Source organism: Crocuta crocuta, unplaced genomic scaffold (genome assembly GCF_008692635.1).
Source record: "Crocuta crocuta isolate KB4526 unplaced genomic scaffold, BGI_CrCroc_1.0 scaffold267, whole genome shotgun sequence".
Lineage (NCBI taxonomy): Eukaryota > Metazoa > Chordata > Mammalia > Carnivora > Hyaenidae > Crocuta > Crocuta crocuta.
The window spans coordinates 3,331,659-3,357,542 of NW_027531899.1; the positions used below are offsets into that span (position 1 = coordinate 3,331,659).

General features: G+C 38.3%; 1 protein-coding gene across 2 annotated transcripts in view; it reads right to left on the reverse strand.

The window, feature by feature from the left end:
- ZFP14 (ZFP14 zinc finger protein) overlaps positions 1 to 25,884 on the reverse strand; it is a 126,594-nt gene that overhangs the window by 49,592 nt on the left and 51,118 nt on the right. Inside the window, exons 1-5 of one of the 2 annotated variants that reach the window (XM_077773749.1) lie at positions 23,751 to 23,853; positions 16,898 to 16,977; positions 15,458 to 15,584; positions 13,583 to 13,675; positions 4,600 to 6,744 (exon numbers count right to left, since the gene is read on the reverse strand). In XM_077773749.1, coding sequence (XP_077629875.1) covers positions 5,387 to 6,744; positions 13,583 to 13,675; positions 15,458 to 15,584; positions 16,898 to 16,906 — 1,587 coding nt within the window. In that variant the 5' untranslated portion in view covers positions 16,907 to 16,977; positions 23,751 to 23,853 and the 3' untranslated portion in view covers positions 4,600 to 5,386. Of the gene's footprint in view, positions 1 to 4,599; positions 6,745 to 13,582; positions 13,676 to 15,457; positions 15,585 to 16,897; positions 16,978 to 23,750; positions 23,854 to 25,884 lie in introns of those variants that run through there. The other variant, XM_077773751.1, reaches the window with a different exon arrangement.

The following is a 25,884-nucleotide window of genomic DNA, read 5'->3' on the forward strand; positions in this document are numbered from 1 at the left end:
GAAGTTCTCTCAAGCTCTTCCCTTGCTGGGTGGTTTGAACCATGTAACTGCATCAAGGGATTGATGCAGCACCATGGACAGATCTCCACATGTGGGGCCCATCTTGGGGGACAAAGGGCTGAATTTAAACTAGTACAGTACAATCTGCTTTGAGCATGGCAGTCTTCATGTGAGCACACAACTCCAGGCCTAATACCTAAATTAATGAGTTTAAGTCTCCACTGAATAAAATATTCGGATTATGATTGCACTTAGTTTCATTAACTACATTCTCAGAATAATGTGATGGGGTTTCCCTTTCAACTTGTAATTAACTTTGTTGAGAATTCTTATTGGGATTTTCAGGCAGCTTCGTAAAACCTTATTATAAATTATTATATGTATTAATGGTATTAAACTATGTTGCTAACTTTTATATTGGCTGCAAAACTGTTGTAGTTTTTAAAAAATATCATAATTACAACATTTTTCTTTGCTTATAGATCCGTTCAGGTTTTCTCTAGTATCTTGAGTCAACTGTGGTGATTTAGTTTTCTCCAGACAATTCATTCTCTATATTTTTATAGATATTGAAATATATGTATATAGTAATACATATAACTTTAAAATTTTTAATTCTCCTTGATACATGTAGCTGTTTCACCTTTCATATATATAAAGTTGAAATTGAGTCTTTTTTTCCTCAATAACTGCCAATTCTATATTAATGGCCTTTTTCAAAGAGAACACCCTTGGATAAGGATTTTATTACCTATTTCATTAATTTCTACTTTATTGTATGAATTACTTTGTGGTACCTAGGTTAGTTTTAAACATTTTTATTAAAAATTATTTTCTGGGGGCTCCTGGGTGGCTCAGTCAGTTAAGCGTCCAAGTTCGGCTCAGGTCATGATCTCACGGCTCATGGGTTCGAGCCCTGCATCGGGCTCTGTGCTGACAGCTCAGAGCCTGGAGCCTGTCTTCGGATTCTGTGTCTCTGTCTCTCTCTGACCCTCCCCTGATCACGCTCTCTCTCTCTCTCTCCCTCAAAAATAAAACATTTAAAAAAGTTTTTAAAATAAAAATTATTTTCTGGATCAAACGATTGTGTTTTTTTCCCAACTTTTAAAATCAGCTGCCTGTTAGGGGCACGAGGGTGGCTCAGTTGGTTAAGTGTCAGACTCTTGGATTTGCTCAGGTCATGATCTCACAGGTTGTGAGTTCAAGCCCCACATTGGGCTCTGTGCTGACAGCATGGAGCCTGCTTGGGATTCTCAGTCTCTCTCTCTCTCTCTCTCTCTCTCGCTCTTGCTCTCACACTCCTACTGCCCCCCTCTCTCCCCCGCCATAAATAAATAAACTTAAAAAAAAGTCAACTGCCTGTTATATGACAGGCACTATAAGTGTGGGGACAGAGTGGTAAACAAGACAAATACTAGTTCCTCAATCCAGGTTTTCTAAATGCATTAAGGTTATTTATTTCTTAACAAGTAGACCTTTGGTGATTTTCCATAATTTTTTATTTGTAGGCATCACATTATCATTTATCACTAAGTGGTCTAAAATTTCAGATTTGATGGGGCACCTGGGTGGCTCAGTTGGTTAAGCATCAGACTACAGCTCAGGTCATGATCTTGTGGTTTGTGGGTTTGAGCCCTGCATCGGGCTCTGTGCTGACAGCTTAGAGCTTGGAGCCTGCTTTGGTTTCTGTGTCTCCCTCTCTCTCTGCCCCTCCCCTGCTCACACTCTGTCTCTCAAATATGAATAAATGTTAAACATTTAAAAAAAAAATATTCAGATTTGATTTTCTACTTACACAAAGCTTTATTATGGATATTTTCAAATATATGCAAAGGCAGTAAGAATAGCACAATGAACCCAAGGTACCCATTATACAGCTTCAAGAGTTAGCAGTTGCCAGTCTTATTCCATCTGTTTCTCCCTTCCTATATTTATATTTGTTTGTTTATTTATTTATGAGAGTGCATGAGTAGCGGTGGAGGGACAGAATCCTAAGCAGGCTCCATTCTCAGCTCAGAGTTCTATCTCATGACCCTGGGATCATGACCTGAGCCAAACTCAATAGACATCTAACTGACTAAGCCATTCAAGCACCCCTTTTCTGAAGTATTTAATTACTTTCATTCTATTTTTTTAATGTTTATTTATTTTGGAGAGAGAGAGAGAGATAAGCATGAGCAGGGGAGGGGCAGAGAGAGAGAGAGAAGGAAAAACAGAATCCAAAGCAGGCTCCAGGCTTCTGAGCTGTCAGCACAGAACCCAATGCGGGGCTTGAATCCGAAGTCGGATGCCTAACTGAGCCACCCAGGTGTCCCATTTCTGAAGTATTTTAAAGCAAGTCATAGACATGATGTAATTTCACCCTTGAATACTTTGGTATGAATCTCTAGTGTATAAAGACTTATACACACATTAATAATTGGTGATGATGCCATTATCATGGCTAAAAAAATGAATAATTGCTTAATATAACTTAATATCCACTCTAGGTTTACATTTTCAAAACAATGTACACAATGTTTTCATTTGTCCAAATCAAGACATATTGTATTGAACATATCTTATTTTCTGTTAATTATGCTCTGGCATTTGGGGACTTAGTCCTGGAGAGACTACCCTTCCCAGGAGTAGCAAATTCCTAGAGATAGCAAACAACTCTTTTAATCAAACCCACCAAGCTAAAGCCCCAGCTGTTCCATCAAACTCTCACACACCAAGCCTATATTCCTCCTGCACAAATCATCCCAGGGCCAGGTACCAGACAACTAGGGACACTCCTATACCTCAGAGCCTGCCAAAATTATTAAAACTATCCAGGGACACCTGGGTGGCTCAGTCCATGAAGCATCATCTGACTCTTGATTTCAGCACAGGTAACAATCTCATGGGTTCGTGAGTTCAAGCCCCGCGTCAGGCTCCTTGCACTTGTAGTGTGGAGCTTGCTTGGGATTCTCTCTCTCTCTGCCCCTCCTGCACACATTCTCTCTCTCAAAATAAAAAAACTTAAAAAAAAAAAAACATCCATTCCCAAACTTTCTGAGTGTACTTAACCAGTGTAACCCATTCTTTGGAGAAAACTTCAGCAAAGGCTCTTTGCCATGCTCTGGCCCTCTCCCCACTTCTGCCTCCCAACAGAACTGGGTACTTCCCCATGTGGCTCTGTGGGCATGCTGTTGCCTGTTGTTTTTAGAGTTCTTTGAGTATAAACTTTCTTTATGATAATCATTTCTGTATCTGCATGTTGTATCATAATTGATTAAAACAAATCCTGGATACATTTTAAAACAAGGATCCCAATACATACCATACATTGTATTTAATTGATAAGTCTCTTAAGTCTCTTTTTTAAAAAATTTTTTATAGTTTACTTATTTTTGAGACAGAGCATGAGTGGGGGAGGGGGCAGAGAGAGAGGGAGACACAGAATCTGAAACAGGATCCAGACTCTTAGCTGTCCGCACAGAACCTGATGCGAGGCTTGAACCCACAAACCCCAAGATCATGACCTGAGCTGAAATTGGACGCTTAACCGACTGAGCCACCCAGGCACCCCATCGTAAGTATCTTTTGATTTGCAACATTGTTTTTATTTTGTCTTAACCTATTGGTTAAGAACCAAGACCATTTATTCTGTGGAATTTTGCACATTCTGGGTTTGGTTGTTTGCTTCTTTGTGTCATTAATTTGTTCCTTTATTCCCCAAGTTTCCTGTATCCTGGTAATTAGATTTAGAGACTAACGTTTACTTCTGAGTCAACATTTGGGGTAAGAACACTTACAAATGATGCTACATATAGCCACTGCACAAGCAAGATGCAAATAGCAGGGGTGATCTAATTGAGATGTTAACACAGATTAGTAGATTCTGTCATTCTGCTCCATTAAAAGCTTCCTATCAATCTTTTTCACCTAATGATCTTTTTGCATCCATTGATATCACCATCAATATCTATTACTTCAGGAATTAAAGAGTGATTTTTCAAATTCTGTCATTCCTTTGATCTTTATTAACTAGACTTCTCTAATAATATTAAAGAACTTTTCTTCACCAACTTTAGGTTGTCTTAAAATATAGGTCATAAGGGAAAGACAAAATAAATGCTCCACTTTTCCCCTTTATTTATCATTAAGTGTCCTAATATGGTTCATACCTGACCAGTGCATTTGGTCAGGAAAAAAGGAAGCTATCAAAAGCTTTTGTCATGACAAAAGGACATAGGAACCAATTTGAGGGGATTCCCACTGATGAAAGATAGGACAATCAGAGCACAAAAAAGGCTACAATGTATTTTTTAAAATCAACACAGGAGTTACAAGTAATTTCTAATTTTCAAAGTTTCTGTTTACATTATTCTTTGTTAATTTTAAATTAAATTTAGACTTGGGCCAGAGAGTGTAGACTGTAGAATATCTGGTTTTTTATGAACAAATTGAAAAACAATTTCTGACTTCCACTATTTTAAAAAGAGTAAGTTATCTGAAGTTCAATAAGGGTGAGTGTTGGTGGAAGGCATTTCTATATTCATTGTGCCTATAGTCTTTCATATGAATTTTCAAAGTAGTAATATTAATGATAATAATAAAACAAAATTTAGTGGCTTAAAATACAATCATTTTATTGTATCTCATGATCTTGTGGCTCAGGAATTTGGGCAGGGGTTTAGTTGATTCATCTGTTTTATATGGTATCAACTGAAGTCACTCAATGGCACTCAGTTGCCGGGTTGTCTGGAGGATCCAACACTATTACACTTAAACGTCTGGTGTCTTGGTAGGCATGTGTGGAAGACTGAGCTCTGAAGGGTGCCTCTTCCTTTCTTTGTGAACTTAGGGCTTCTGTATGTGGTCTCTTCAGCAGAGCAGCCAGACTTTTTAACAGAATTCACAGACTATGCTTAAAGGAGCACTCCAAGAGATGAAGTAAAATCTACCAGTAAAACCTGGAAACTGGCACAGCAGTACTTATGTTAGTCAAAGTCATGGTCTACCCAGCCTTAAGAATGGATGTAGATTCCAGATCTTGATGGGGGGAGGGGAGAATGTCAAACAATTTGCAACAATCTTTATTCTGTCACAGTACTGTATTACCATTTACAATGAAAAAAATATAGCACAGAACAGTTAAGCATCTTGTCAATATAATACAAGTAGGTAAGTGACAGGACAGAGGTAAGTGTCTCCCATATTTGTCACATTGATAGGATTAGTTTTTAGAATAAATGTGAAGTTTATCAGGATTAAGTGATGGTGGAATACATTAAATTAACATTTTTTTAATGATATAAAACCTCTTATGCCAAGTCAATTACCTATATGAAGGAAACAAAAGGGATTAATTACTAAATTCATAGAGTGTTCTACAACACTCTAGAATTGAAAAACTATCTTATATTTTTACATTATGAATTTTCAGATGATGGGTAAGGTGTGAATGTTGTCTAAAGGCCTTCTTACATTCCTTACATTCATAGGGTTTCTCACCAGAATGAATTCTCAGATGCTGAATAAGGGATGAATTAAGTCTAAAGGCCTTCCTACATTCCTTACATTCAAAGGGTTTTTCACCAGTATGAATGCTCTGATGTAAAGTAAGTTTTTGGCGCAATCTAAAGGCCTTCCCACATTCCTTACATTTATAGGGTTTCTCACCAATATGAATACTCTGATGTTGTGTAAGTTGTGAGAGTAATCTAAAAGCCTTCCCACATTCCTTGCAGTCATAAGGTTTAACACCAATATGGATACTTTGGTGTGAAATAAGTTGTGAGTAACGACTAAACGCCTTCCAACATTCCTTACATTCGTAAGGTTTCTCACCAGTATGAATTCTGTGATGAAGAATAAGATGATAGCCACGACTAAAGGTCTTTCCACATTCCTTACATTCATAGGGTTTCTCACCAGTATGAATTCTCTGGTGTAGTGTTAGTTGCTGTCTCACTCTGAAGGCCTTCCCACATTCCTTACATTCATAGGGTTTCTCACCAGTATGAAGTTTGTGATGTACTCTAAGGCCAGAGCCACATAAAAAGGCCTTCCCACATTCTTTACATTCATAGAGTTTGTCAGCAATATTAAGCTTCTGATGTCGAGTAAGATGTGCATACTGTCTAAAGGCCTTTCCACATTCTGTACATACATAGGGTTTCTCACCAGTATGAATCCTCTGATGGAGAGTAAGTTGTCCGCGCACTCTGAAGGCTTTCCCGCATTCTTTACATTCATAGGGCTTTTCACCAATATGAATTTTCTGATGTACTCTAAGGTCTGGGCCACATATAAAAGATTCTCCACATTCCTTACATTCATAGAGTTTTTCACCAGAATGAAGTCTCTGATGTCGAGTAAGGTGTGCAGTCTGTCTAAAGGCCATTCCACACTCCTTACATTCATAGGGTTTTTCACCAGTATGAATTCTGTGATGAAAAGTAAGCTGTTGGCGTACTCTAAAGGCCTTCCCACATTCTTTACATTCATAGGGTTTCTCCACAAAATGAATTCTCTGATGTGGAGGTAGAGATGTACGTTTTTGGTAAGATGACACTTTTTGAGATGTAATTTTCACTTGACTGAAATATTCCTCCTGTCCTTCAAATTTTCTTTTAGATTCCCAGTCACTTTTTAAAATTAGACCCTTAAGGCCATGGTTTTTAATTCTTTCCATTATTTTCCACTGAGGAAAGTTTATTTCATAAATGTCATTTTCTGAGGATAACTTCTTGGTCTCATACGTGGTCTCTAAATCTGAAAGAAAATAAGAGAGCAAACACACAGTTTCCTTTTTTAAAAGAAGTAAAATTTCTACAGTAGAAATAAAAGACAACAAAAGTAATACTCAATGAAATTCTGAAAATGCTGTTATGCAATTTGAAAAAAAAGAGCATACAGTAACACCAGGAAAAATGAAAGTTCATGTTAAGAAATTAAGACTAGTGGGGTGCCTGGGTGGCTCTGTTGATTAAGCATGTGACTCTTGGTTTCGGCTCAGGTCATGATCTCATGGTTTGTGAGATCGAGCCCTGCATGGGGCTCTGCGCTGACAGAGTGGAGCCTGCTTGGGATCCTCTCTCTCTCTCTCTCAAAATAAATTAATTAAAAAAGAAGAAAGACTGGTGATTAGTAAACATTTTAAGTGAGTGGGTATCAAGCTGAAATGTGGAGTAGAATCACAGAGAACTTGTTATAAATACTGAAGTTTAGACACTACCTAAACCACCTAGATCAGATTCTACAATCCTGGCCAGTCTGATATTTAATATTCTCCACATGGTTCTGATGGAGATGAAAGGCTAAGAATTCATACTTAACTTTTTTCAACAATTTCTCTTTATTCTTAGAATAAAATCAAACTTGCTGTGGTTAAAAGGCCTCCGCTTACCTATAACAACATATCATTTCACATCTATTTTCCATAAATCTGCTTGGACTCTTTGCATAGCTGGCTACTTCTCATCCTGAGGTCTTAGGTTAAAAGTTATTTCCTTTAAGGGTTAATATCCAAAATCTATAAGGAACTCACCAAACTCCACACCCGAAAAACAAACAACCCAGTAAAGAAATGGGCAGAAGATATGAACAGACACTTCTCCAAAGAGGACATCCAGATGNGTTATTTCCTTTAAGGCTGACTCTCAACCTATGTTGTTGGGGCACCCAGGTCGCTCAGTCGGTTAAGCATCTGACTCTTGATTTTGCCTCAGATCATGATTTTCTGGTTCATGAGTTTGAGCCCTGCATCAGTCTCTGCACTGACTATAATATATGTGTATTATATATCTACATATATCTGTTAAATATTATATATTTAAATTACATATTTATTAATTTTTCCAATTGTTTCTCTGTTTTCTTACCCCTAAACTTCTTCAAAGCCAGAAATAATCTACTCTCCATTAAATAATACATGCATAGCACATAATGGGTTTTATTGTTTTAATTCCCATGGTTATATACACATTCTGAATATATTTCTGTCTCTAATCTCTCACATATGATAACAATGATTAAATATCCCCTTTATTAATCCAAGCTATTATAGCTAAATATATAAATGGAAAATGATGGTTGCATATTCCTATATATCCTTTTATTGCTTAAACCCCTTATCTGTGCCCATTCTTCCCTTCACATAGCTATGAGTTATTTTTTGTCTCCGCAACACAATAAAAGTGCTAAAGAGTTCTAGTCACTTAATTTCTCTTTAAGCTTATTTTACTCATCTATTTTATAAATGCTCAACTAGTTTTGCTCCCTCATCCCCTTACTCAAGTATCCTTTCCATTCCTTCAGAGGCAAAGCCATTCCTATATTTCCTAGAAATATGTACCAGTGATTTTCCACACAGGAAAACATGTTTATACCTTACTGAAGTTCTTGTGAACTCCTTAGCAAAGAAAAAGATGTGATATGTAAGGAACTAACTAAAAGGGAGAAAGGGTCTTACAGTCACTTGAGTGTGAAGAATTTGCTAACAAGGGTCATGTTGGATATAGAGAGAAGATGCTAAACCAGTGGGAGAAATAGCCAGAGAAATATTTAAGTGCTGAATGAGTTATGTATGAGAGAGAAAAAGGAGGATGTTTTCAATTATTATAATATGGTCTGTGTAAAAAAGTTAAAATCATATTGACATTTTCTATTGAGGCTACAAATAATAAAATTTTAAATTTTTTTTTTTTAAATGTTTTATTTATTTCTAGGAGAGAGACAGCATGAGCAGGGGAGGGTCGGAGAGAGAGGGAGTCACAGACTCTGAAACAGGCTCCAGGCTCTGAGCTGGCAGTCAGCACAGAGCCCGATGCGGGGCTCGAACCCACGAACTGTGAGATCATGACCTAAGCGAAAGTCGGACGCTCAACCAACTAAGCCACCCAGGCGCCCCCAAATAATAAAATTTTAAAAAGCCAAAAATAAATCCACTAGAAATTTTAGAAGTCTATATTAAATAACTTTTAGATAGATAGGGAAATAAGCTCCAAAATAGTATTTTTGTATTTTAGAAAATGATAATAATAATTTAAAAATCCACATTAGTATTTACAAAATATAAGCACAGTGCTTAGAAGAAATTTTTTTTTTTTTAATGTTTTATTTATTTCTAGGAGAGAGAGAGAGAGACAGCGTGAGCAGGGGAGGGTCAGAGAGAGAGGAAGACACAGACTCTGAAACAGGCTCCAGGCTCTGAGCTGGCAGTCAGCACAGAGCCCGACGCGGGGCTCGAACCCACGAACCGTGAGATCATGACCTGAGCGAAAGTCGGACGCTTAACCGACTAAGCCACCCGGGCGCCCCATAGAAGAAAATTTGAAAAATATTTACAGCAATAAACATGAGAGAAAAAATTAATTAAAAATCAAAGAAATTAGGGGCACCTGGGTGGCTCAGTTGGTTAAGCGTCTGACTTCGGCTCAGGTCATGATCTCACAGTTCGTGGGTTTGAGCCCTGTGTCAGGCTCTGTGCTAACAGCTAGCTCAGAGCCTGGAGCCTGTTTCAGATTCTGTGTCTCCCTCTCTCTCTCTGACCCTCCCCTGCTCATGCTGTCTCTTTCTCAGAAATAAATAAAACATTAAAAAAAAAAATCAAAGAAATTAGAAAAAGAATAAAGTAAACAAGCAAAGCAGAAGGAATAAATTAATTAGTAGAAACACATAACTAGTCAGAAAACATAAAAAAAGAACTAACACATAAAGCAAAAACATCTTTAAAAAAACAAATCAGGGGCACCTGGGTGGTTGAGTCAGCGAGTGTTCGACTTTGGCTCAGGCCGTGATCTCACGGTTTGTGAGTGCAAGCCCTGTGTCAGGCTCAGAGCCTGAAGCCTGCTTCAGATTCTGTGTGTCCCTCTCTCTCTGTCCCTCCCCCACTCACACTCTGTCTCTCTCTCTCAAAGATAAACATTAAAAACAACAACAACAAACAAATCAGCGGTGCCTGCTTGGCACAGTTAGTTAAGCAACTGACTCTTGATTTCGGCTTAGGTCATGATCTCATGGTTCGTGGGTTTGAGCTCCATGTCAGACTCTGCTGACAGTGTGGAGCCTGCTTGGGATTCTCTCTCTCTGCCCCTTCTCCACTCACATGCTGTTTCTCCCTCTCTCAAGATAAATAAATAAACTTTAAAAAAATCAGCAAAACAGCTAAAGCGTTACTTAATATAAAGAAAACTGCAAGGGGTGCCTGGGTGGCTCAAGTCAGTTAAGCATCAGACTTCATCTCAGGCCATGATCTTAAGGCTCATGGGTTAAAGCCCCACCTTGGGCTCTGTGCTAACAGCTCAAAGTCTGGAGCCTGCTTCAGATTCTGTGTCTCCTCTCTCTGCTCCTCACCTGCTCACGCTCTCTCTTAAAAATGAATAAACATTAAAAATAATTTAAAAAAGAAAACAATAAAGCACATAGAAATAAGAAATGGCAAAGTGAAGATAACCATGAATACAGAGGACAGCTGAAAAAATATTATTTTGCTAATAAATTTTAAAATATCGCTAAAATGAATAATTTTCTAGGAAAATATTATTTACCAAAACTGACCACAGAAGAGATACAATGTTTAAATATTAATTTCCATAGAGCAAATAGAAAATGTGGTTAGACTTACCATCTCCTTCTTCTAGTAAAGAAACTTTAAAGAATAGACCATCTAAATTCTATTAAGACTGAGAACTAAGAGGGGCACCTGGGTGGCTTAGTCGGTTAAGCATCTGACTTTCGCTTAGGTCATGATCTCGCGGTTCGTGGGTTCGAGCCCCACGTCGGGCTCTGTGCTGACTGCCAGCTCAGNTTAATTAAAAAAAATAAAAAAGACTGAGAACTAAGAAAAAGGAGGACTTGCAATCTATTTTCATAGAGTAATATTGTACTAAAGATCACTCATAAAAAGAAAACATACCAATTTTTTGAAAACTGATATAAAAATTCTAAAACATCTAATAAAACAGCACATTGAAAGACTTAGTATTATTTATTCAAAGAATGTTAGAGTGGGCCAATATGAGGAAATCTATTAAGATAAATCAACACACGGGGCTCCTGATGGCTCAGTTAATTAAGCATCCAACTCTTGATTTTGGCTCAGGTCCTGGTTTCAGACTCTGGGGTCAGGCTCATGGGGTTAGGCTCTGCGCTGACAGCATGGAGTCTGCTTGGGATTCTCTCTCTCTCCCACTCTCCCCTTCCTTCATGCATGCTCTCTCTTTCTCTCTCTCAAAATAATTTAACTTAAAAAAAATAAATCAACATATTAATAGGGCTTGTGGGGTTGGGGGGTAACTACAAGATCAACTTCAGAGATTCTGAAAGGCAACTAAAATAGGAACCATTCCTGATTTCAAGGAACAGCACAATAAAATAGAAATGATTACTTCCCTAAAATGATAATATATATATAGAAAGGCAGCTTTTGAGTTACTAGTCCATACACTTAAATATCAGAAAAAAGCCAGAAGTAGAAAAATTTAAGAGGAGGTAAAACTGTATTTCCAGATATGATTACATAATTGGAAAACTTAAAAGGTTTAAATAAGATGGAGATTTTATTTCAAAAGGTTTAAATAAATGGTAACAGAATTTAAGTAGGGTAGTAGGATATAAAATCAAAATACAGAAACTAATAGCTTTCATATATACCTTTAACAATAAAATATAATGTAGAAAAGAAGATTCTAGTCAAGGTAGTAATAAAAGGAGTAAACTGAAAATATATACATAAACTTTATGAAGAAAAATTCTGAAATACTCACGAAGCATTGGGGATTAGATTTTCTAAAGGACTGACATGCCCAATCACAAGATGGAGATGACTCTGCACAAGGTGAGAATGGCCCACCAAAGGTATATTAATGCTGAGAAGCTGAGCAGGTGTGGATGAGAATGGCTGACAACAGGATAAATACTGTCTTCAAAGTGGCCATGTATATTGAATCCTGCAGATTTTCTCAGGCCAGATAGCAACTACTCCCGTCTGCCTCCACAGCAGACAATAGACATGGGGGCTAGGGCACTAAAATGGCCCTGTTAGGAAACAAGAACTTTTAGCCTAAAAGGAGTCTCCTCAGCCAGACCTGAATGTACAGAGAGCAAACTACAGAATGACAACATAGCTCTCTATATAAAGAATATCAAGGATCTTTTTTAAAGAAGACATCAAAGAGAGATTAAAATAGCACAGAGGTGGAAGCTAAACCAAGGGATCATTCTTCCTATACTCCAACACATTCATGTTTCTTCCTATATGAAGGTAGATATATATAGAGAAAAAGCAGAAAATGAAATTCTATTATCTAAGGATCTATCTTCTAGAATAATTCATATGAAACTGTAATTGCTGATAAAACATATATATTAGAATGTAAAGCATATTCTTTTTATAGTCTTTTATTTCCCCAAAAACGTTTTCACAGATCATTCCTAAAGTAGCCTTCTATCCTACACCATTTTCTATTCCCTTACTCTGCTTACTTTACTTTATAGTACTCTCTTATTACCTGATATTATCTTTTATTTATTTGTTTGTTTGTTTAAATGTTTTATTTATTTTTCAGAGAGAGAGAGAAAGAGAGAGAGAGAGACAGACAGCGTGAACAGGGAAGGGTCAGAGAGGGAGACACAGAATCCGAAGATAGGCTCCAGGCTCTGAGCTAGCTGTCAGCACAGAGCCCAACACGGGGCTTGAACCCATAAACAACAACATCATGACTTAAGCCGAAATAGGACTCCCAACCGACTGAGCCACCCACCCCTTTTATTATTATCTTTTAAAGTTTATTTATTTTGAGAGAGCCTACACGTGTGTTCAAGTGGAGGAGGGGCAGAGAGAATCTCAAGCAGGCTCCATGCTGGCAGATGCGGGGCTTGAACCCATGAACTGTGAGATCATGACCTGAGGTGAAATCAAGAGTCAGACACTTAACTGACTGAGCCACCCTGCTGCCCTCTAAAACTGTATCTCCTATTTATTTATAGTTACTCTGTTTCTCTTATTACAAGGTAAATTCCATGGGGACAGGGGACTCTATTGGCTTTGTTTACCACTATATTGATAGTGTCTAGCACGGTGCCCAGCTCAGAGGTAGGCAGATAAGTCAGTCAGTCAGTCAATCTGTCTACTATTTATAAATGCAAAAGAAGAAAACAGCTGAATCAAAATATAGATAGAATGGTTGTCAATAGGGGACAAAGAGAGCACCTCTCCACCCATGCCCCCTTCCAAGAGGAGGAAAATGTGAAAGAACAGCAGCAACAACAACTAAAGAGTGGTAAATGGATAAAGAAATAGTTCTATTCATATCCCCAGCTAAGACCTTAACTTGCTCCTCAGGTCTTAGGCCTCTTCGTTTCAGGCCTTTATTTTTTAATTTTTTAAAAGACTTTATTTTTAAGTGATCTCTACACCCAACATGGGGCTCAAACTTACAACCCCAAGATCGAGTCATATGCTCTACTGCCTAAGCCAGCCAGGCGCCCCAGGCTTTAGACCTTTAAAGAGGACTTTCTAAACAACAGAAGTAGAGTGTGCCTCTTCCCTAACTAGTTGCATGGTTTCCTCTGGTCATGGATTCTCCCTGCTCAACTGGCAGTCACATACCTGCATATCGTCTCCTCCTTTTCCTCACAACTTTCCAGGGCTCTTTTCCTTGCTCCAACAAGGAAATCACATCTGGCTTAGAAATGAAGCATCCTGATGAGAAGAAATGAAATGTAAGGTGATACGGAAATAAAAAATAAATTCAAAATTATTTTGATTCAATTTTTGTAACTGATAAAGCCTTTAGAACAAAGAAGATAGCTAAAAAAATTCATATTAAGGTTACATAATAAATAGATTCATTTATATTCATACAAGTAATCCTTCTTGAGGCAAGTGGTTGACAGCACAAACTGCCCAAGTTCAATCCTGTCTCTGCCACATCCTAATTCTAAGAATAGTAATTGTACCCTTCCTATGCAATTGTTGTGACAGTTATATTAACATATACCTACATCTAAACATCACCTAGAATATGTACTAAGCACTATGACCTTAACAATGCAAGTTTGAATTGCAACAGTCCACATATATGCGGATTTTTTTTGGTAAATATGTACTGTAAATGTATTTTCTCTTCTTTATGATTTTAACATTTTTTCTCTAGCTTACTTTATTGTAAAAATACAGTATACAATACATATAACATACAAAATATGTGTTAATCTACGGTTTATGTTATCAGTAAAACTTCTTGTCAATGATAGGCTATTAGCAGTTAAGTTTTTGGAGAGTCAAAACTTATATGCAGATTGTTTACTGCATAGGGGATTGGCATCCCTAACCCCTATGCTGTTCAAGGGTCGAATGTATTTTATTAGCTATTATTTATTGTCATTGTTATTTTGCTGAGGGGAAAACAAGAAGCTTCCAGAAACAATTATTGTTATTTCTTATATTAATACAATGTTAAATGCAATGTTCTTAGATATTTAATTTTTAATCAGTAGGTAGGTAAAAGTGAGTATATTTATTAACAAAAGGAATGAGTTCTCTTGAATTGTACATAAATTCTGTTAACCCAACTTAACACCACAAATATTATCTGTTCTTTTGGTAGATAAAAACCAAGATACATGGTCTAGCTATTTTCCTTACAGGTATACCAACAAATAACACCTATAGCAATTCTGAGTTCACTTACAAAATGACATATGCTTTTTTTTTTTTTAAGTTTATTTACTTTGAAAGAGAGAGAGGGCATGCATGCACAAGCTGGCAGGGAGCAGAGGAGAGAGAAAGAGAGAAAGAGAGAAAGAGAGAGAGGAAGAGAGAGAGAGAGAGAGAGAGAGAGAGAGAGAGAGAGAGAGTCCCAGGCAGGCTCCACACTGACAGCATGGGGCTTGAACTCACAAACTGTGATACCATGACTTTAGCAGAAATCAAGAGTAAGACATTTAAATGACTCAGCCACCCAGCTACTCTGGAAACCTGACTTCTCTGACACTAGTAAGGCTGTATTCAAATCTGCCCTTTTTTCATCAATAAGGAAGGCCTAAAGGCCACTTAAGAATGAGGAAGATGCGGGGCGCCTGGGTGGCTTAGTCGGTTAAGCCTCCGACTTTCGCTTAGGTCATGATCTCGCGGTTCGTGGGTTCGAGCCCCGCGTCGGGCTCTGTGCTGACTGCCAGCTCAGAGCCTGGGGCCTGTTTCAGTCTGTGACTCCCTCTCTCTCTGACCCTCCCCTGTTCACGCTGTCTCTCTTTCTCTCTCCTAGAAATAAATAAAACATTTAAAAAAAAAAAATGAGGAAGATGAATATGCCTAACAGAGGTGTTCACTTCCAAACAAAGTTCGAACCATTCACCTCAGTTCAAACTGAGAACGGGGGCAGAAATTTAGATAGCTGCTTAGAAGATTATTTCTGAAATTTCCAGAGAAAAAAGCAGCAATTACAGAAAACACGTCTAAATTACTAGAGGTGGATGACCTTACCCAGTGAGACCAAGTTGCTATAATTCTCCAGCATTACATCTCTGTACAAGTCCCTCTGTTCCAGGTCCAGGTATTCCCATTCCTCCTGAGAGAAGACTATGGACACATCACTGAACATCAATGATCCCTGCAATGACAAACCATATAATACAATTGAAATTAAAGAAAAATTGTTTTACGATGGAAGAGCTACTGCAGGAAATGGACCGTATGGCAAACAAAAAGGCTTGGGCTGGAAGCCTTTATATAGTGAGTTAGGAAATGAGTGTGCCTGAAACAGCATGCCTATGTGCTCTTGAAGAATCCTGTTGCTACAGGCGCAGCCTCTTGAATACTCTGGTGTATCTTGATCATCCAGACATGTCTGAGAAAGAAAAAGAAATCAGTTTTCCAATTAAATGGAAAGCCTTGTGCCTGCTACATGTCTCCTTCATAAAGTCTCAAGAAATGTAGTTCTTATACCCTTTCCCCTTACAGAAGAGATTTTTAAAGAGTTTCCTTACAATATTTCTGTTAGAAAAGGATCTGAATACAGTTAAAGAATTTCTTCCAAGGTCATCATTGAATCATATCATATCATAAGCATTTTTCCATTTATGACAGATTCTTCAATGAACTTTTAAAAAAATTGCTTGTATAACAGTCTATGTGAGGGATATATGAGACTTAATCATTCTTCTGTTTTGATCTATACAAAATATTTAAGGTTCTCCTCAGTTGTGAAGGTCTACAACCTATTTATGTATCTGCATGATTTTCCTACTTATCATTTTTCATCTCTCACTGTATGTATTCCTTGTTCCTGACTTAGAGGATATGAATGTAGATTCTGGATACTGGTGATCCAGAACCACAAAGATGTCATTCTAGACAGGCATATCCTCTTCAACTACAAATGGAACCCTGATCCTAGCATACAACTCTTAGGGATTCCTAGAGAAAGTCCTTGATCGCTCTGTATGCAAGACCCAAATACATCTCTATCCTGTCCTAAAAGCCTCAGAAAGCAAGTGATCTTACCATATGTTGAGGCTGAGGCCAACCAATAGCAAATCTTACATACTTGGAAAACTAAATCCAGAAACGTTCAGTTTCCCCACGAGTAGTTAAATGGGCCCATCGTCTTCCATCCTCACAAGAGATGGTCAAACATCTCCCTCAACTTATTTCATTTATGCCCCACTGCAGCTCTTAGCAAAAGACTGACCACATATATGAGATACTGGATGATTTTTTTTCAATGAATATACAAATAATGACTAAGGAAAAGAGGACTCATAGGGCAGGTGTTGTGCTAAATAGCCTCATCCCTCACTGGATTTGGAGGACTGGGAGAAGATTCCTAGATGGAACTCTGATAGGTAGGAAGTTTCAGGATAGAGAAATGTTCATAGAACATTAAGATGACAGTATTTTCAGGAGAAAGAAACAGTAACTTACATGGGCCATGGTTTAGAAACTCAAGAACTGGTCAGTCTTCCTTGGAGTTTATTTGCCTGGAGAATTTACAGAGGCCAGAGCTAGGGGGAAGAAAAGGAGGCCATGAGATGAGGCTCATAAATCACAAAATGGCTGTAGTCAATGTCCTTTCTCCTCCCTTGAACTACACACACACACACACACTGAGGGAGATTTGAGGGAGTCTGGACAAATCTAACACCTCCTTGAAAATTCCAGGGCTGACAAAATGGCTGTAGTCAATGTCCTTTCTCCTCCCTTGAACTACACACACACACACACTGAGGGAGATTTGAGGGAGTCTGGACAAATCTAATACCTCCTTGAAAATTACAGGGCTGATAAAGGGCCACATCATCTAAACAAGAATATCTTATAAAGCCTTGCAGGCTTGCCTGGATTCATCAAACACAAAGAGAGAAATTCCTAAGTACCAACCCTGGCAGTCATTAACCACTATCAAACTGGCAACCCTGCAAGCCTGTACAATAATTTTGAGAATCTTCTGGGCTCATCACTCTTTTCAATCAGAATCAACCACATTGCTTTCCTGCATGCCTTCATTTACCATTCTTTTTCTTACAACCTAGGCTGAAAAGGTGTGAATACATGCTCTCAACAGGTAGACAATATATAACTATTTATTAAAGATTTCTATATGATGGGTATTTTATATACATTAAGTGGATCCTCAGGATTGCTATGTAGTATAATAATGATCTATGCAATGGACCGGAATATTTACAATAAAAGTAAAGCCACTTACAGAAATTCAGTTAAGTAGCAAAGCTGAATTTGGATTCCTTGTTTTTCTAACCAGAGTCAGTTCTCAATCAACTCTAGTTCTTGCTCTGAAACCCAGAATCTCTTGTTCCAATGGGAGAAACATGAGCATGCAGGACTCATTAAAAAATAGGAATAATGGGACACCTGGGTGGCTTGGTTGGTTAAGCATCCAGCTCTTTGTTTTGGCTCAGGTCATGATCTCACGGTTTCCTGAGTTCCAGCTCAAGTCAGTTCTGTGCTGATAGTGCAGAGCCTGCTTGGGATTCCTTCTTTCCTTCTCTCTGCCCCTCCCCCGCTCACATTTTTCCTCTCTCTCAAAATAAATAAATCAACTTAAAAAAATAGAAATAACATGTTAAACCACCAAAAGACACTGAATCTCACTTTAAGAGTATTGATGCCCCTATTAGCAAGTTTGTAAGGAAATGAATACTTTAACCTGCAGATTGTGTAAATTTAAAATTATGTCCAAGCAGCATTTACACTATGCAAATCTACTGACTCAGAATTTCTACTCTGGTGATTAAAAATTGTATATATGCACAAGATGTAAGAGTGTACTGACAGACATTATTTATAATGGGAAAAATCTGGAAAGAATCTAACAATCCTTCAGTAGGAAATAGATTAAATAAATTATAAAGCACCCAGAGTGAAAAAGCTTATCACTTAAAAAATGATAATATAGACCTTTACTTGGAAAGATGAAAATATGTTTACTATATGCTGCTGAGTGAAGAATGCAGGTAACAACAGTTGTGAGTACTGTGATCCTCTTATAGCAGGGCAAAAACCATAATATTTGTGCATGTGAATGGTAATCACTACATCTAAGCTTTTAAAAATATGTAAGGACACAGAGGTGTAGCCTTCAACAAAAGAAAATAAAATGGACATTATGAATACATTAGTAAAGTATAATTAAGCATCTGACTTTTGATTTTGGGTCAGGTCATGATCCAAGGATCGTGGGACCAATCCTGCCAGAATTTCTGCTAAGCATGGAGCCTGCTTAAGATTCTTTCTTTCCCTTTGCCCTCTCCCCTGCTTGTGTTCACGTGCGCGCTCTCTCTCTAAAAATAAAAAAACTGCAAAGATTGCTCATTTCCCCATTGTGATCTTAATTCTCTTCTTTTTGCTTACATTTACTTCATAATTTTGAATGGCGATATATACTCTGGAAAAATATTTTTGAAATTTTGTAAACAGGACGTTTTTCTTCAAATAGGTGAAAGAGACTCACTTCTGAAGCAGTCATCTCTTGAACTTGCAGGAAAAAAGCTACTATATATTTTTCTTCTAGCTCCCAATAGCTGACCCTACTCTATGATTTGTAAGTTTGTTCATGTATGTTGGAGTTTTGCCTAGAAAAGAATGTTAAATATCCCCCAACTAATGCATTCTTTCTATGCTGCTTCCTCTCTTAACTTCTGTACTAATGCATTTCTCTTGCTTCTGAACCAGTCATTTTAGCCATGATGCCCTCCAAAGAGCTGCTGAATCTTTTGTCCTGTTGGTCTCATTTTGCATCAATATCATGAGAGTAAAAACCCTAAGGCGTAACACTTCTTACATACAATCCATTTACCTACACAGAAATCCTCTGGGTTTGGTATTTCTTGGTTACAACCTGACAGTGCTTGCTATAATCAGATAATGTCTCTTCTTCCCAGGAATTCCCAAGCTGTGCTATCTGACTTCTTCAGTGACCTTTATCGCTTTAGTCTAATTCCTATAGAGTTTTGTCTATATTGATAGATAATAACTTAAGAATCAACCCTGTCATTTTAGTCACCCTTTCCCCCCCAGAATACTAGCATAGGATCAGGCATAATGTGAGTACTTAATAAAATGTCTGATAATTCAACTAGAAATTTCATTTCTAGGAGTTTATCCTTGGAAAATTTTTATAAAAGTACACAAAGACATATATGCAAGGAAGTTCATCAAGGAATATTTTCTAACCAAAAGTCAGAATACCTAACAGTAAGACAACCAGCTAAATTAAACTAGGTTCCATAATATGATGACATATTATGCAATTATTAATAATAATGGTACCGGTTCATATTAATTCATTAAGAAAGATATTCATGATAAACTTCCAGTCACAGCACGTAGACTAAAAAGAGTATCTACAATGGTGGGAGGTGACTGACTCACATATGAAGAACACAGGTTTTGTTGTCAGGATCCAGAATATGAATCTAAGGTTTGGCGGTTATCAATTGGGAGACTTCAGACATGTTAGTTTTCAGTGTCACTGTTTCCTCTTAGATAAACTGGAGAATAGTAACAGTATCTATCTTGTAAGGTTGTTGTGAAGGTGAAGTAATATAATACACATGAAGCACTTAAAATACCTTATTACAAGCAATGAATAAAATGAAAAACATTACATGTATCTTTAATAAAAGCATTTCAATTCTTTAATTTGTTAAATTATCTTTAAAAATTTTATTTTTTTAATTTTTAAAATTTTATTTATTTATTTTTGAGAGAGTGATCATGAGCAAGGGAGGGGCAGAGAGAGAGGGAGACAGAGAATCCCAAACCAGCTCCGCACTGTGAGCACAGAGCCCAGTGCAGGGCTTGAACCCACGAACTCAGATCACAAACTCAGATCACAAACTCAGATCATGACCTGAGCCGAAACAACAGTTAGATGCTTAATCAACTGAGCCACCCAGGCGGCCCTGTAAAAATTTTAATACTAGAATGCCCTTTTTCTTTTTCTTATAGTGAGGTTTTCAGGACTCCTCTTTCTTACAACATTACTAAATTTTAGAACTGTTTCAGAATGTAATTCTTAATAAATAATATTAGCAAAAAAGATTCATAAAAATCAAGAAGTAGAACAAGGCCCCTTTTGCACTCTATCCAAAGAAACACCATTTGACATCATAAAACTCAAGAAATTTGATTTGATAAGGTATCATACTGAACACAATAACACATTAAAAACATTTGACCAAGTTCTTCTGTATAACATGCCAGAATTATTTATCATTACTACCACTTTCCCCTGTTTTATAAATGTCTACTTAGGGGCAACCTTGAACCACTTAAAAAAAAATCTCAATTCTGAAAAGATATCTTACTTGATATTTGTTGTTCTGGTAAATGTTTCCATAATCCTAAAAGGTGTAATGTCTTGAATGTTTTCAAATTGGAGGGGAACCATTGTACTCTCCTTTACTCTGTACAAACAGCAATATAATAAATCTTATGACTGCACTGTTTTTCTTTTCAAAGTGCTGGAGAGTCTTTATCTCCTTAAATAATCAATTTTTATGATTCTGTTTTACAAAATAAACATATGTACACAAGTGCACAGAAAAATATTTGGAAAAACAAACATAAAAGTAGTAATATTCATTAACTCTATATGATGGGACTATGAGCAATTTAAATGTTCTTCTTTATAACTTCCTTAAGTCTGTATTTTTTTCTTGTTTACAATAAACCTGCATTAATTCTATCATCAGAAACAAAAATTATTTTCAAACTAATAAAAAAGAGTTGAGGAGAGGGACTACCTTTTAGTTAAGAGAAAGTAATTTATAGGCCTGTGAAGTTAGTGAATTCCTCAAAAAAAATCAGAATGGCAGAAATAAATAACACTCATCAGCTTTTTTTTTTTTTACTGTTCTTCACCAAAACAATGTGCTGCCTTCACCTTCTTCTGTGACTGAACACAACACAAGCAGCTTTCTTAAATTTAGTCAGAATATACCAAAGCAGATAGAAGAGTACTTGGTACACAATAGAGGCTTTCTCTCTGCCTTTCTCTGATGCATAAATAATGATAGTTTCACATTAGATATAATCCTTGTAAAATGTCTTACAAATCCCTTGTTTACTAAAAGGGATTAATATGTAATTGAAATTTTCCTGAGTCATCTTGTTCAAAACTATGACTACTGCTTAAACTTTATCATTTACAGGGCGCCTAGGTGGCATCCAACTCTTGATTTCAGCTCAGGTCGTGATCTCATGGCTTGGGAGTTTGAGTCCCGTGTCGGGGTCCATGGCTTGGGATTCTCTCTCTCCACTCTCTCTCTTTCAAAAATAAATAAAATTTTAAAACATTTTATCATTTTTTCCTTCTCATGATTCACATGTTTAATGACATAAAATTGCATCATGTGGATGGAGTGTGATTTATTTAACAATTTCCTCTTGTTAGACACTAATTTTATTTGTTATCTCAAAGTACATTCTCAGATATTAGAGTCTTATATTCTAGGCCAGTAGATCTAAATCTTTTTAGGATCATGTTTGAAAATCATTAAATTAAGGACTTCTTCCCCATAAAAATGATGTATTAACAAATATCTATAACAACTTAAATACAACTTCAGGAGATTTCTGGTTTCCTGAAAGCTCCAAATGGATTTAAAAAAAATTTTTTTTTAATGTTTATGTTTGAGAGACAGAGCCTGAGCAGGGGAGGGACAGAGAGAGGGAGAAACAGAATCCCAAGCAGGATCCAGGCTCTGAGCTGTCAGCACAGAGCCCAAGGGGGTTGAACTCACAAACTGACAGATCATGACCTGAGCTGAAGTTGGCCACTTAACCAACTGAGCCACTCAGCTGCCCCTTCCAAATCGATTTAAATTACCTCTGGTTAAGAATTTCTGTTCTAGACCATTTGAGCATCTCTTTTTCTTTTCTTTTTTTTTTTAAGTAGGAAATACACATCACAGTTAGCTTGGTATTTTCATTTTTCCTGATCTATTGGAGGTGGATGGGGAATTGCCCCAAGTCGCATTAACAAATAGCTAATGCTTATTAAATACTTACCAAGTGTCAGAAGCTGTTCTAAGAACTTTACACAAAAAGTTCATAGAAGTAATGGGAAATATCTGTCAAATGGCCACGTGCATATAGGCACTAGGTAAGGAAACTAAGTATTAATTCAATCGACAGAATATTTAAAAAGAAGGACGCAAATGTTTCCATGTCCTAAAAAATAAAAATGCATTTCACATTATAAGAGGAAATACCCACTCACCTTGACCTTAACTTTTTAAAATGAGCAAGAGCAATTCATTCCTTCTCCTTCTCCTCCTCAGAAATCTTAGGACAACAGGCCTTTCTTGGAGCCCAGCCCAGCTAAATTCGGGCACACCATGACCCCGCCTGTCCCCACCAACCACCTACACATAAACCGAGTAAAGAGGGAGAATACTGTTGACTCTTCCTAGTATTAGAAAAAGGCCGGGGTCATGGTTGTGCGAGGAGGTAATCGGACCTCGGGGCAGTTTCCCCAAGGAAACTCGGTGGTTCAGAAACCTGCAGCTGAACCCCTCAGAGCTCGGTGTGAGTGTCCGTGCGCTTCCCAGGATGCAGTGGGGTGGGGGTACTCCCAGGAACCAGCCTGGGAGGTACGTTCTGTTCTAACTTTTTTTTTTTTTAATGCTTATTTATTTTTGAGAGAGGGAGAGAGCGCAGGGGCGGGGCACAGAGGGAGAAAGCAGGCTCCAGGCTCTGAGCTGTCAGCACAGAGCCCAACCCGGGGCTCCAACCCACTGAGTTGTGAGATCAACACCTGAACCGAAGTCAGACGCTCAACCGACTGAGCCACCCAGGCGCCCCTGTTCTAACATTCTTATCCCAAGATCGGGTCTGAGGCTTTTCGCTGGCGTTCAGGTATCTGTCTGCGGGCTTTTTCTCTGCTGCTGGACGCGTGCAGCTAGAGGGCAGAAGATTCAGCTGTGACGCCAGGGTCGGAGTCACACAGTCCACGGTAACGGCAACCTTCTGTCACACAAGAGGCTCTGCATCCAATTCAGTCACACACAAATGCCATCACCCACGAGTCCCGACCTCATAGCCACACACAGTTCTGATGCCACACCCGGGCCCCGTCACGCCCACAGTCACCCAGATACACAACTACACACATACTGCCGTTCTCACGCACGTTCGGGCCTGAGGTGGGCGGCTCGCCACACTCTGCGGTCCTGCAGTGCCTCCCTTCCCTCTCCTAATCTCCAGGCCAGGCAGCAACGCCTTTCCGACCCTCTGAACCAGTGCTGCTCACCTCGGGTGTCGCACCTGCCTCACGGTGATATTCAGTGTAAGCGAGGACGCGACAGAACCCGCAAGTCCACAGCCCCCAGGGCTTAACGGGCCGCGCGCGGAGGCTGCTGGGAGCCCGTCCCGTAGGCACTGAGTGCGCCGGCGCCGCGGGCCCGGGAGCGGAGCTTCACCCCGCCCGCCCGCTGCGTGAGGCGGCGATCAAGGCGGGCCGCAGCGCGGGCGGGGTTCCTGGCTCTTTGTCCCGAGAAAGTCCTGGCGGGTTCTGGAGCGGGGCGGGAGGTGCATAAATGTGACTCGATGGCGCTGTTTGTCTGTCTTTGGAAAAGTTCTGGATACGAGTTTTTCATTGGGTGTGGCTGGTTTGTGTTTGAGAGGTGCTGCTTCGAGGCACGGAATGTGGTCTGTGAAGGAGATTTTGAATGGATTGTGTGTCAGACTGTGTAGGACTGAGAATGCTGTGTTGGCCTGCGAGATAATGGATTTGACAGTTTCTGTGAACGTGTCTGTGTAATTGACTCTGAACATTTATGTGGCGCGGTTTTTTTTGCTTTTTTAATGTTTTTTTTTTTTTTTTTTTTTNCCCCTGTGGCGCGGTTTTCATAGATTTGTTTTCCGCAGGCCTTCCCTGCAGACCATGAATGGGAGTCCCTCAGTGTGCGCCTGATTGTGTGAAGGGTGTGTGCGCTTCTGTTGTGTTCCTGCGGGACTGTGACGCTGTGGGATGATTGGATGTGACCGAGAACCTCACTCTCCTCAACTCTGAAATGAAAAAGGAATGTTGCATTTTCAAGGATCATCATCTTTACTGAAGCATTCGGTGAAAAAAACCTGATTTTTCTGGAAAATTATGTATTTACATTTAATCACAGGTTTATTATGGAGAATGTAAATAAGCATAGCTTTAAAAATAAGATTTCAAAGGGAATTACTTTCCTGGAGTAGTTTATTTGCTACTTCCCCAGATATCCAGAGTAGGCTGTACCTCTTTAGGGGACTTTGTTGGGAGGATTTATCAAGGCCCAGACTAAGGAAAAATGTCTTGGGGCCCCTGAGTGGCTCAGTCATTTAAGCATCTGACTCTTGATGTCCGCTCAGGTCATGATCTCTCTGTGAGATGGAGCCCCACATTGGGCTCTGCCCTGACAGTGCCTAGCCTGCTCGGGATTCTCTGTCTCTCCCGCGCTCTCTCTCTACCCCTCCCCTGCTCATGCAACTTGATCCCTCTTTCTCAAAAATAAATAAATGTTTAAAAAAAGAAAGAAAGAGAGAAAGAAAGAAAGAAAGAGAGAGAGAAAAGAAAAAAACATCTTTACCTAAAAGAGAAGCACTATGGCTAGAACAGACAACCCAGGATTAGGGAGTCTAATATCTTGGGTTCTAAATCAGACACTCTTCTCTTTGCTAAAGGGAGGCAAAAAACTTAAGACTCAAAGCATTCGTTCATGCTGACATTACTAAATCAAATGTAATGTTACAAAGTTTTATTCTTACCTTTTATATTTCTTCTTTTTTTTTTCTCTAATAATCTTTCTCTAGAAATCCTGGTTCCTAGTAATATTAACATATTTATGTATTTGCATTAGTCTAGAATGTCCATAAAATAGTTTAAAATTGTAATGCCAATATTACTAACAATAAAGCTAGTAAATATAATTTTAGATTGTAGTTATTCTAAAGCAGGGGTTGACAAATTACAAATCTGGCCTGCCACCTGTGTGGCTAGTGAATAAAGAATAATATCTGTCTTGAAAATGGTTTTAAAAAACCAGAAGAAGAAGAATATTTTGTGAAGTGTAAAAAATCATTCATTTCAAACTTCAGCGTCTATAAATACAGTTTTATTGGAACATAGCCATGTTCATTTATGCATTGTCTATGGCTGCATTTGAGCTACAAAAGCAGAACTGAGTAGTTATGCAGACTGAGTGGCCTGCAGAGCCTAAAATACAGTCAATTCCCATTATTCACAGTAGTTCTATAAAATTATTGCAAACACTGAATTAGCAAACCATTGCTCCTAAAGGAAATAGGGAGTTTCCTGCAAACATCAGATGACATTTTCTTCAACCAACCAATACATACCATACCTTGTTTTATGTGTTTCAACACATACATAGAAAATTTGTGCTTTCTTG